At 38.5% G+C, this 12001-nt stretch overlaps 1 protein-coding gene across 10 annotated transcripts in view; it reads right to left on the bottom strand.

Annotated features, from left to right (window-relative positions):
• The window catches only part of METTL25 (methyltransferase like 25), a 126066-nt gene that overhangs the window by 80067 nt on the left and 33998 nt on the right, over window positions 1-12001 (bottom strand). For all 10 annotated transcript variants that reach the window (XR_007717793.1, XR_007717794.1, XM_050749252.1 and 7 more), the window contains exons 2-3: window positions 10446-10610; window positions 7211-7317 (exon numbers count right to left, since the gene is read on the bottom strand). Coding sequence is in view for 8 of the 10 variants with exons in the window: in XM_050749252.1 (XP_050605209.1) it covers window positions 7211-7317; window positions 10446-10610 (272 nt within the window). In the remaining 2 variants the exon portion in view is untranslated. The remainder of the gene's footprint in view (window positions 1-7210; window positions 7318-10445; window positions 10611-12001) is intronic.

Here is a 12001-nt window from a genome sequence, read left to right as displayed (position 1 = left end):
GCAGAAATAGAAAAAAAAAAAAGTCCTAAAATTTATGTGGAACCACAAGAGACCCAGAACAGCCAAAGCAATCTTGAGCAAAAAGAACAAAGCTGGAGGCATCACACTACTTAACTTCTAATTATATTACAAAGCTATACTAACCAAAACAGTATGACACTGGCATAAAAACACACACATAGACCAATAAAACATTAGAGAACCCAGAATTAAATCCATGCATTTACAGCCAACTAATTTTCAACAAAGGTGCTAAGAAGATATACTAGGGCAAGCACAGTCTCTTCAATAAATGGTAAAACTGGATATCCATAAGCAGAAGAATGAAACTAGACCCCTATCTTTCACCATATACAAAAATCAAATCAAAATGGATTAAAGACTTAAATCTAAGACCTGAATCTATGAAACTACTAGAAGAAAACATTGGGGAAACACTTTAGGACATTGGTCTAGGCAAAGATTTCTTTAGTAGGACCTCAAAAGTACAGGCAACCACAGCAAAAATGGGCAATGGACACAAATGGGATCACATCAAGCTGAGAACCTTCTGCACAGCAAAGTAAATAATCAGAGTGAAGAGATATACATACACTGGGAGAAGACATGTGCAAACTACCCACTCGACAAGGGATCAAAAACCAGAATACATAAGGGACACAAACAACTCAATGGAATAAAAGCAAAATCTGTTTTAAAAATGGCCAAAAGATCTGAATAGACGTTTTTCAAATGAAGACATACAAATGGCCAATAGGTATATGAAAAAATGTTCAACATCACTAAGCATCAGAGAAATGCAAATAAAAACTATAAGGAGATATCATCTCATCCCAGTTACAATGGCTATTATCAAAAAGCGTTAAGATAGGTGTTGGCAAGAATGTAGAGAAAGGATAACTCATATACTGTTGGTGGGAATGTAAATTAGTACAGTCATTATGGAAAACAGTATAGAGGTTCTTCAAAAAACTAAAAATAGAACTACCATATGATCTAGCAATTCCACTACTGGGTATATATCAAAAAAAAAAAAAAAAAAAAAAGGAAATCAGTATATTGAAGAGATAACTGCATGCACATGTTTACTGTAGCCATATTCATAATGGCCAAAATATGGAAACAACCTAAGTGCCCATCAATGAATTTATGGATAAAGAAAATGTGGTATATATGCATGATGAAATGTTATATATGTTTTATTTGGGAGGTTAAAGGAACACTGGCAATAAAGTAGAAGAGAGAATAAACAAAAGCAGCCCAATAAAATATGTGCTATTAGCAAGACACCACATTAAGCCAACCTGGGTTTAATACTACTCAGAAATGCTGAGACTGAAGTGTAGAATACATACCATCCCTCAGAATCATCCCACCTGAAATGCTGCATCAATTACCGCTTCAGAGCTGCTCACTGGGAGGAATTAATTCCCAGACCTTGTATGCAGGCAGTGCTTGCTTCACAGTTACAGAAAACACACAGGGAAGAAATGCAGACACTGCCAGGTAGAAATCAATCTGGCATACCATGAAACAAAAGGCCTGAAAGTACTTAGATCAGGCACCCTACAGCATCTGCTATGTCCATAAACCCAACATCCATCTTAATACCTAGAATATTAATATTTCTACTGCATATAACTATGTTTTCCTTCCATATTCTGTCTCCCTGCTTCTCCAACCAGAGGCAACAATTATCAAATTATTGTTTATAATTTTCTTAATAGTTTTTTGCATATAATTTTTGTATTAAACATACCATTGTTTCACTTAATAACTACTTAAAAATGGTACCATAAAATGTGTAATCTTCTGTAACTTGCTTTTTCCTATTCAGTTTTATGTTTCTAATATTCATCCATATATGTACTGCAGTAGTTTAAGCTTTACTGATGTATTATGTTCCAATATGTAAATATACCAGTTTATCCAATCTGCTGTGGATAAGCATTTGGTTTATTACTAGTTTTCTGCTTTTAGGAACATTCCTATACGATATATAACTCCTGATGCTTGTGTAGAAAGTTTTTCTAGGCGGAGGTATATACCTAAAGTCGAACTGATGAGTCATAGGGTATATGATTGTTCAAGTTTACAAAATAGTGTCAAACTGTTTTTGAAAGTGGTTATGCCAATATACACTCTAGCATAGAGTGTGTAAGAATGCCCTCGGCAGTTGGACGGTTCAGAGATGGATGAATAGGAACAGCTCCAGTATACAGCTCCCAGCATGAGCGATGCAGAAGACGGGAGATTTCTGCATTTCCAACTGAAGTACCAGGTCATAAGGACTGGTTGGATAGTGGGTGCAGCCCAGGAACTGTGAGCTGAAGCAGGGCGGGGCATTGTCTCACCCAGGAAGCACAAGGGGTCAGGGAATTCCCTTTCCTAGCCAAGGTAAGCCATGACAAAGGTACTTGTAAAACTGGGACACTCCCACCCTAATACTGCGCTTTTCCAACAATCTTAGCAAACTGCACAACAGAAGATTATATTCTGCGCCTGGTTCAGCAGGTCCCACGCCCACGGAGCCTTGCTCACTGCTAGCACAGCAGTCCCAGATCCAACTGCAAGGCAGCAGCCAGGCTGGAGAAGGGGCATCCGCCATTGCTGAGGCTTGACTAGGTAAACAAAGTCGGGGGAGAAGCTCCAACTGGGTGGAGCCCTCCATAGCCCAATGAGGCCTGCCTGCCTCTGTAGACTCCACCTCTGGAGGCAGGGCATAGCTGAAAACAGGCAACAGAAACTTCTGCAGACTTAAATGTCCCAGTCTAACAGCTTTGAAGAGAGCAGTGGTTCTCCCAGTACAGAGTTTGAGATCTGAGAAGGGACAGATTGCCTCCTCAGGTGGGTCCCTGACCCCTGAATAGCCTAACTGGGAGACACCTCCCATTAGGGGCCGACTGACATCTCATACAGCCAGGTGGCCCTCTGACACGAAGCTTCCAGAGGAAGGATCAGGCAGCAACATTTCCTGTTCTGCAAAAATCCCCAACAAAATACTGGCAAACAGATTCCAACAGTACATCAAAAAGTTTATCCACCATGATCAAGTTGGTTTCATCCCTGGGATGCAAGGCTGCTTCCACATACTCAAATCAATAAACACAATACATTACATAAACAGAACCAAAGACAAAAGCCACATGATTATCTCAATAGATGCAGAAAAGGCCTTCAACAAAATTCAACAGCCCTTCATGCTAAAAACTCTCAATAAACTAGGTATTGATGGGACATATCTCAAAATAATAAGAGCTATTTATGACAAACCCACAGCCAGTATCATACTGAATGGGCAAAAACTGGAAGCATTCCCTTTGAAAACTGGCACAACACAGGGATGCCCTCTCTCACCACTCCTATTCAACATAGTGTTGGAAGTTCTGGCCAGGGCAATCAGGCAGGAGAAAGAAATAAAGGGTATTCAGTTAGGAAAAGAGGAATTCAAATTGTCCCTGTTTGCAGATGACATGATTGTATATTTAGAAAACCCCATCGTCTCAGCTCAAAATCTCCTTAAGCTGATAAGCAACTTCAGCAAAGTCTCAGGATACAAAATCAATGTGCAAAATTCACAAACATTCCTATACATCAATAACAGACAAACCCAGAGCCAAATAATGAGTGAACTCCCATTCACAATTGCTTCAAAGAGAATAAAATACCTAGGAATCCAACTTACAAGGGATGTGAAGGACCTCTTCAAGGAGAACTACAAACCACTGTTCAATGAAAAAAAAGAGGACACAAACAAATGGAAGAACATTCCATGCTCATGGATAGGAAGAATCAGTATCATGAAAATGGCCATACTGCCCAAGGTAAATTATAGATTCAATGCCATCCCTATCAAGCTACCAATGACTTTCTTTACAGAATTGGAAAAAAACTACTTTAAAGTTAATATGGAGCCAAAAAAGGACCCACATTGTCAAGACAATACTAAGCCAAAACAACAAAGCTGGAGGAATCATGCTACATGACTTCAAACTATACTACAAGGCTACAATAACCAAAACAGCATGGTACTGGTACCAAAACAGAGATACTGACCAATGGAACAGAACAGAGCCCTCAGAAATACCATACATCTACAACCATCTGATCTTTGACAAACCCGACAAAAACAAGAAATGGGGAACGGATTCCCTATTTAATAAATGGTGCTGGGAAAACTGGCTAGCCATATGCAGAAAGCTGAAACTGCATCCTTTCCTTACACCTTATACAAAAATTAATTCACAATGGATTAAAGACTTGAATGTTAGACCTAATACCATAAAAATCCTAGAAGAAAACCTAGGCAATACCATTTAGGACATAGGCATGGGCAAGGACTTCATCACTAAAACACCAAAAGCAATGGCAACAAAAGCCAAAATAGACAAATGGGATCTAATTAAACTAAAGAGCACAGCACAGGAAACTACCTGTGTTTCCTGCACAGCAAAGGAAACTACCATCAGAGTGAACAGGCAACCTACAGAATGGGAGAAAAGTTTTGCAATCTACCCATCTGACAAAGGGCTAATATCCAGAATCTACAAAGAGCTTAAACAAATTGACAAGAAAAATCAAACAACCCCATCAAAAACTGGGCAAAGGATGTGAACACTTCTCAAAAGAAGACATTTATGCATCTAATAGACACATGAAAAAATGCTCATCATCACTCGCCATCAGAGAAAGGCAAATCAAAACCACAATGAGATACCATCTCATACCAGTTAGAATGGCAATCATTAAAAAGTCAGGAAACAACAAGTACTGGAGAGGATGTGGAGAAATAGGAACACTTTTACACTGTTAGTGGGAGTGTAAGCTAGTTCAACCATTGTGGAAGACAGTATGGCGATTCCTCAAGGATCTAGAACTAGAAATACCATTTGACCCCATCATCCCATTACTGGGTATATACCCAAAGGATTATAAATCATGCTACTATAAAGACACATGCACACATATGTTTACTGCAGCACTATTCACAATAGCAAATACTTGGAACCGACCCAAATGTCCATCAATGATAGAATGGATTAAAAAATTGTGGCACATATATACCACGGAATACTATGCAGCCATAAAAAAGGATGAGATCATGTCCTTAGTAGGGACATGGATAAAGCTGGAAACCATCATTCTGAGCAAACTACCGCAAGGACAGAAAACCAAACACCACATGTTCTCACTTATAGGTGGGAATTGAACAATAAGAACACTTGGACATAGGGTGAACATCACACACCAAGGCCTGTCATGGGATGGGGGAGAGGGGAGGGATAGCATTAGGAGAAATAGCTAATGTAAATGGCAAGTTAATGGGTGCAGCACACCAACATGGCACATGTATACGTACATAACACACCTGCATGTTGTGCACATGTACCCTAGAACTTAAAGTATAAAAAAGAAAAAAAAAAAAAAAAAGAATGCCCTTTGCAAAAAGACATGAGGAGATTTTCTGGGGTGATGGAAACATCATGTATCATGATTATAGAGGTTACATGAGTGTGTGTTTATGTGGTGTGTGTATATACATATATATACACACACTCATGTAACCTCTATAATCAAGATACATATACATATGTATATACACACACCCACATACTAACAAAACATCATACTGTACAATTAACATGAGTTCATTTATATCTCAATAGAGTTAGGATTATGTACAAATTTTGCATATTGGCTAGAAAGTGATTAAGACTGAATTATATTTAAAGTGTAAATAAATCTTACACAGTGATACATCATTATATTTTTAAGAAAAAGAAAAACCTGTAAAGTTAACCCCATAGGAATCCTGACTAAAATCCCTTTCATATAGTACACATTATCTTTTGGCCACTTCTATATTTTCCTGCTTCTGGTTTGTATTTCCGAACTAAACGACTGGGTCTTTGCCTTGTATTCCATATAAAATCTGAGTCCAGTTCTTGTTGTTCTGCCTCATTCAGACCATATTTCCCCTCAAGACTGGACCTTTACTCCATTCTCCTACTCTGTAACTGGATTCATACCATCCATGTACAGAACCTCCATCTGGCTTACCTGAATTTTCTGTCTTTAGGGCTCTGTCGTCTCCAGCGGACTTGCTGTTATTAACTGATGCCTTAAGCCTCAGCTTGTTATGCCCTTTTTAATTCTAACTAAATTATGCATTTGTTCCTCTAGAGACCATTCCCCTTATTACTGTTCTTAATAGATGTTGGCTGCCACCTGAAGGATATCTGGAAACAGTACTCGCTCCCCAAGATTCTGATATGGCACCATGGGGAAGGGCTTGCCTCTTCGACTCCAGCTGAGTATCATTGGTGAGCCTGTTACTATTACTGATAGATATTGCTTAGGTATGATAATCTGGAGAAAAAGTTAAAAACTAGTATTACCTTAGCTCTTACCCTATACCCCACCCTAGAGATTCATGTTGCCACAAGTGGCTCTGCACGCCTAAGCCAGACTTTCATAGTTTTATACTCATCCTCAAACTCTCAAGTTTTGGTGAATCCATGGAAAGGTTTTAATACCTAATAAAAATTACAGGAAGGAAAATCTCCATCACCACCACCGACCTTCTCTAGAGAATAGAAAAAACTTACTATTTTTATAAACCAGGAATAAGAAAAATAACTTACTATTTTTATAGGTCAATGTGTACAATCATTAATCTTATTTTAACATCTACTGTCCAACATCACTACATACCATAATAACGATTTTTCAAAACAGAAATGCACTGTGAATTAAACACTATGAAATAACCCAAGTTTTAAAAACATAACTACTTTGTGTTAATATAATGATGCAGGTATCCCAGACCACAGCTTGGTAACCCATATCCTGAAAATATCTAGCAGCACACAGTTTTGCAGGATGTCATCTTCATAATGCTGCCTCAGACCGGAGTGACAGTTTATCAAAGAGAATTAACCTTAACTTCTGTCCACTCTGAAAAGAATGAAATGTGTGGCAAAACATTAACAGTCATGTCTTGATTTTACTATAAATTTTCTATAATTACAATATACTAGGAAATAACAGTGCATGCTTAAAGAATCTGATATTTAAAGGATCTGATGTTTAAATGATGCTATTATTTAATAACATTTTAAAGGCTAGTTGACAGTAAAAATGTGAAATTTGAATAATACCAAAAAGTGGCAATAATTTAACACCTAAAAACACAGAGAAATATTCTTACCTGTTTTATTCCATAGTAGTCAGCAATACTGCTGATCAGCTCTGACATTGCCTGAACTTCATGAGATTTCTTCATATTCATAAACTCAACTGCCTTCTGAGTTTCACCTAATAAAAATAAAGTAAAATATTGCTATTAAAGAATCAAAATTTAGTAGGAATTATCAGTTGATGTTCATATTTTTCGAAATTAAGTAGGAAAATAATATGGAGATTCTACTGTGGTTTCTGAATAGATCTCTACTAGCTTAGCCACTATAAATAAAATTTAAATTAATAAATGCAAAAATCCATAGACTATTAAAACTATTCCTTAACAATTAACTACAATGGAAAAGACTGGTAAAGTGGACTACGAAAGAAATTTTTCATCAAAAGACAACATTATGAGGTAAAAAGGCAAGCCCCAAATGAAAGAAGATAATTCCAACACATATATCTACAGAGAATTTGTATCTAAGAATAAAATAAAACAAACTCCTACAAATCAATATGAAAAGAATCACCCAATAGAAAAGTGGGGAAAAAAACTTAAACAGTCATTTCATTACTTGTGCTGTCTAATATAGTAGCTGCTAACCACATGTGATTATTGCAATTTATACTGAAATCAAATATAATTGAAAAATTAAGATTCTGTGCTGCACTAGCCAATGGTGAAGTTCTCAACAGCCACATGTGGCTAGTTTCCACTGTACTGAGCAGTAAAAGCACAGGACATTCCCATCACTGCAGAACTATAGGACTGTACGAATATACACTGTCTGCTACACATTATAAAGTACATTAAAATGGCCAAAGAGAATATGACGAGGTAGTCAACATTGTCAGTTACGTGGGAGCTGGGTGCTGGGAAACTGAAATGTAGGGTTGGAATGGTTATTATGGCATGACAGTGTTCACATTTGTGAATGCATTGGTATAGGCTTAACCTGGGATTACCACATTGGGATACTGGGTTTTAATGAGGTCTTTCCAGGTGTAAGTGCTGGTTACTCATGGTACTGTAGATGGAAGGTAGCACCTTCTTGGTAACATTCTGAGGGCACTTTAGGACACGATCTCTATCAGAGAGGTCTGAATTCCACAATGTCATTCTGCTGGCAGATACTAACCTAGTAAAGAAACATGCTGATTACTCCAGGATGGGGAATATAGCCCCTCCACTCTCACCTATCACCAGCATGCATCTCTCTACATGGCTAAGTCAACTGTTTCTTGTACCAGACACAACAGAGTCCATCGAGACCTTGAATGGTGGTTTTGCTGTTTGTTCTTGCCTACAATATCTTTACTCACTTTGATGCCAACCTGTGGCCCTTCAACTTTATGAATTGGGGGAGGGGCCAAGGATGATACCCTTGATGCAGAGGTACACTCATTTATTGCAGCAGCACCTGGGATAGGGGTGTTCTCCTTAGAGTTTTCATTATCAGTCAACTAGAGCCCCCATAGTAATATTGCTGGTGAACCCATCTGCAGCTATAATGGTTCCTACCAAGAGCCATAATTCACCAACCAGCCCCTCTCTTTCTCCAGGGGGAACATTATGAAATGATTTTGCTTAAATTGGTGAGAGAGATTAAAAAATGAAAATAATAATAAAAGAATTGGACTCAAAGATAAAGGAGTCCTTTTACAATGGAGAACTCCAGTAGACCCACCTTTACCAAGTGAGTAAACTTAGTGTTACCAATAATGGGACAAAATTCTATGTGCTTCCTAATTTGATAAGTACAAAAGGAATCACCTAGGCCGGGCGCGGTGGCTCAAGCCTGTAATCCTAGCACTTTGGGAGGCTGAGACGGGCGGATCACGAGGTCAGGAGATCGAGACCATCCTGGCGAACACGGTGAAACCCCGTCTCTACTAAAAAAATACAAAAAACTAGCCAGGCGAGGTGGCGGGTGCCTGTAGTCCCAGCTACTCGGGAGGCTGAGGCAGGAGAATGGCGTGAACCCGGGAGGCGGAGCTTGCAGTGAGCTGAGATCCGGCCACTGCACTCCAGCCTGGGCGACAGAGCCAGACTCCGTCTCAAAAAAAAAAGGAATCACCTAAGTAGTACTCCTATCAAAAATGTATAACCTGAATCTAATCATGGGGAAACAATAAAATAACCTGCCTATAGATATCAAAAGTATCAGGGTCAGGAAAAACAAATGCCAAGGTAATAAACAATTTAAGATTGAAGAGACGAAACAGACATAACAACTAAATGTCAGATATGAGCCTAGACTAATTCCTGTATGAAGAAAAAAAAATGGCTCCAAAAGATATTCTTGGAAAAAGTAAAGAAACTTGAATAGAGACTGCTTATTAGACAATATTGCTGTATCAGCGTTAAACTCCTGAGTGTGCCAATAAACTATGGGATGTGTAGGAAAATGTCCTTGATATTTTGAGATACAGAGTGAAGCATTTGAGAGTAAAGTGCTACAATATCTACAACTTACGTTCAACAGATTCAGAAAAAGGAGTGTGCGTGTGAGTGTGTGTGTGTGTGTGTGTGTGTAGAAGAGAACTACAACAAATGTGGCAAAATGTGAACACATGGTGAATCTAGGTGAAAAGCATACAGGGCCTATTGTACTATTCTTGTAACTTTTCTGTAGGTTTGGAGGTTTTCAAAATAAAAAGGTGGGGAAACAATGAGGATCAAATAAGAGATACGAAAGAGGTGTATGTAAGATAAAAGAATCTGAGAATTTTTTTTAACCAGAGCCTTCTGATCTCTGCCTTTTAGTTGGCATGTAGAATCAATTACATTGAATATAATTATTGATAAAGCTAAGTTTTAATCTACTACATTACCATATTTTTTTTTAATTTGTACCATCTCCACTTTCTTACACTCACGCTTCTCCCCACATCCCCAAATGTCCCCTTCCACTCTTCCCACCCTCTTCCCATAGAGAACATTAGCCTGTGGCAACAAAAATGATGTAGATTTTAGAAATTGTAGTAGCTCACTGTGATCTGTGTTTGAGGGGCAGGAGCTATCTGAAGTAAAGGTTACAAGAATTAATGTAGAAAAAAATTGTGGAGATCTATAAGTTGTTCTGTTTAATATAGTACAAGGGAAAACCTACTCTTCTAAACAAAAGCTAATTTGTCAGGGCTTATATGTTAAGGTCTAACAATAAATTAATAATATTTTGGAAAGATACACATATATGAACAAAATATTGCTTCTAAGTACCTAAAAAGCACATATACACACACATAAATAGACATACCAATTCTCTGGTTTTGATTTCCTCGAAGGGCTACAAGCAACTGTTCAAAAGGAGTACATATTCCCAAGTTTTGTATGGAATAGTATTTCGCAGCCAGAGCAAAGGCTTCCACACTCACCAACTTCTGAGACGTTTCACAAAATATTTTGGGAAAATCAGTCACACCTAAAAAAGTAAAGATAGAAAAAGTCTTCAGCAATAATTAATGGTTAATTTGTGTGATACTAATAAACAAATGAACACTTAATTTTAATAACAAATTCCAATATTTACATTTTGTTGTGAATTTTGGCAATATATCTAATGGCTCCATTTATATTTACTATTTAAATGATTAGCTATAAGGAACACCCAGTTTTCTCTTAACATTTTATGCAATTAAAAATTTAAACTCCAAATTACAATCAGGCCTTTTTTTATGGAAAGAAAGAGACAGAGGCAGAGAGAGAGAGAAGGGAGGAAGGGAGGAAGGGAGGAAGGGAGGAAGGGAGGAAGGGAGGGAAGAAGGGAGGGAGGGAAGAAGGGAGGGAGGGAAGAAGGGAGGGAGGGAGGGAGGGAGGAAGGGAAGGAAGGAAGGAAGGAAGGAAGGAAGGAAGGAAGGAAGGAAGGAAGGAGGGAAGGAGGGAAGGAGGGAAGGAGGGAAGGAGGGAAGGAGGAAGGAAGGAAGGAAGGAAGGAAGGAAGGAAGGAAGGAAGGAAGGAAGGAAGGAAGGAAGGAAGGAAGGAAGGAAAGGAGGGAAGGAGGGAAGGAGGGAAGGAGGGAAGGAGGGAAGGAAGGAAGGAAGGAAGGAAGGAAGGAAGGAAGGTTAAAATCTGAATAGTAGTGTATTAAATTTACAAACTGTCCTGGCTGGCCTATAACTGTGCATTTAAAGGTAGTCAGCCAGGGCAACACTGTTACTCCCTGTCCACACTGCATGAGGAACAATGGTAATATCCCCAGTGGTATATAAATGTCCCTGCCAAACAGTTCCTGCATCATTTGGGTAATGCAGACTTGTGGCAGGGGGGTGGGGTGCATGTGTTCAATGCACTGTCAATATGAGTTCCAAAACAAATCAGGTTATAACCTGGTGAAAATAACTCATTTTCTGCCCATGGCCAGTTTTAAACCACACATTCTATAAGCTTAGTGTGTAACTGTCAGCAGTTTCCAAATACTCACTAATTTAGACTAGAATGACAAACTGTTGTGCTGTTTGCAAATATCTAGTGCCCTTCTCTGTAGGAGGCTCATGAACCTTGTTGAACTCAGGTGTGGCTGTTATCTTGCCAAGGCGAACCAAACCATTTTCAGGCAGAAGTTTTAAGGGTGTCAGAAGATTCAGAACTCTTTTTTGTCTCAGCTCTGTAATCGAAGCATGTGTCAAAACGAAACATTCCTCAGCCTGAATCCTTAAGTGACTACGGCAAGGACGGCATTACTATCAAACTACAATGAACACAGAGCATATATAAAAATTAAATTTCATTGCTTTCAGTAAGTGAGTTTTAAGCTTATTACTGCAGCACAGCTCTGCTTATTGTGATGGATGCACACAGGCACACTGACAGATT

Source organism: Macaca thibetana, chromosome 11 (genome assembly GCF_024542745.1).
Source record: "Macaca thibetana thibetana isolate TM-01 chromosome 11, ASM2454274v1, whole genome shotgun sequence".
NCBI classification, from domain to species: domain Eukaryota; kingdom Metazoa; phylum Chordata; class Mammalia; order Primates; family Cercopithecidae; genus Macaca; species Macaca thibetana.
The sequence above is the reverse complement of the archived record's forward strand: the minus strand, read 5'-3'. Positions and strand labels throughout refer to the sequence as shown.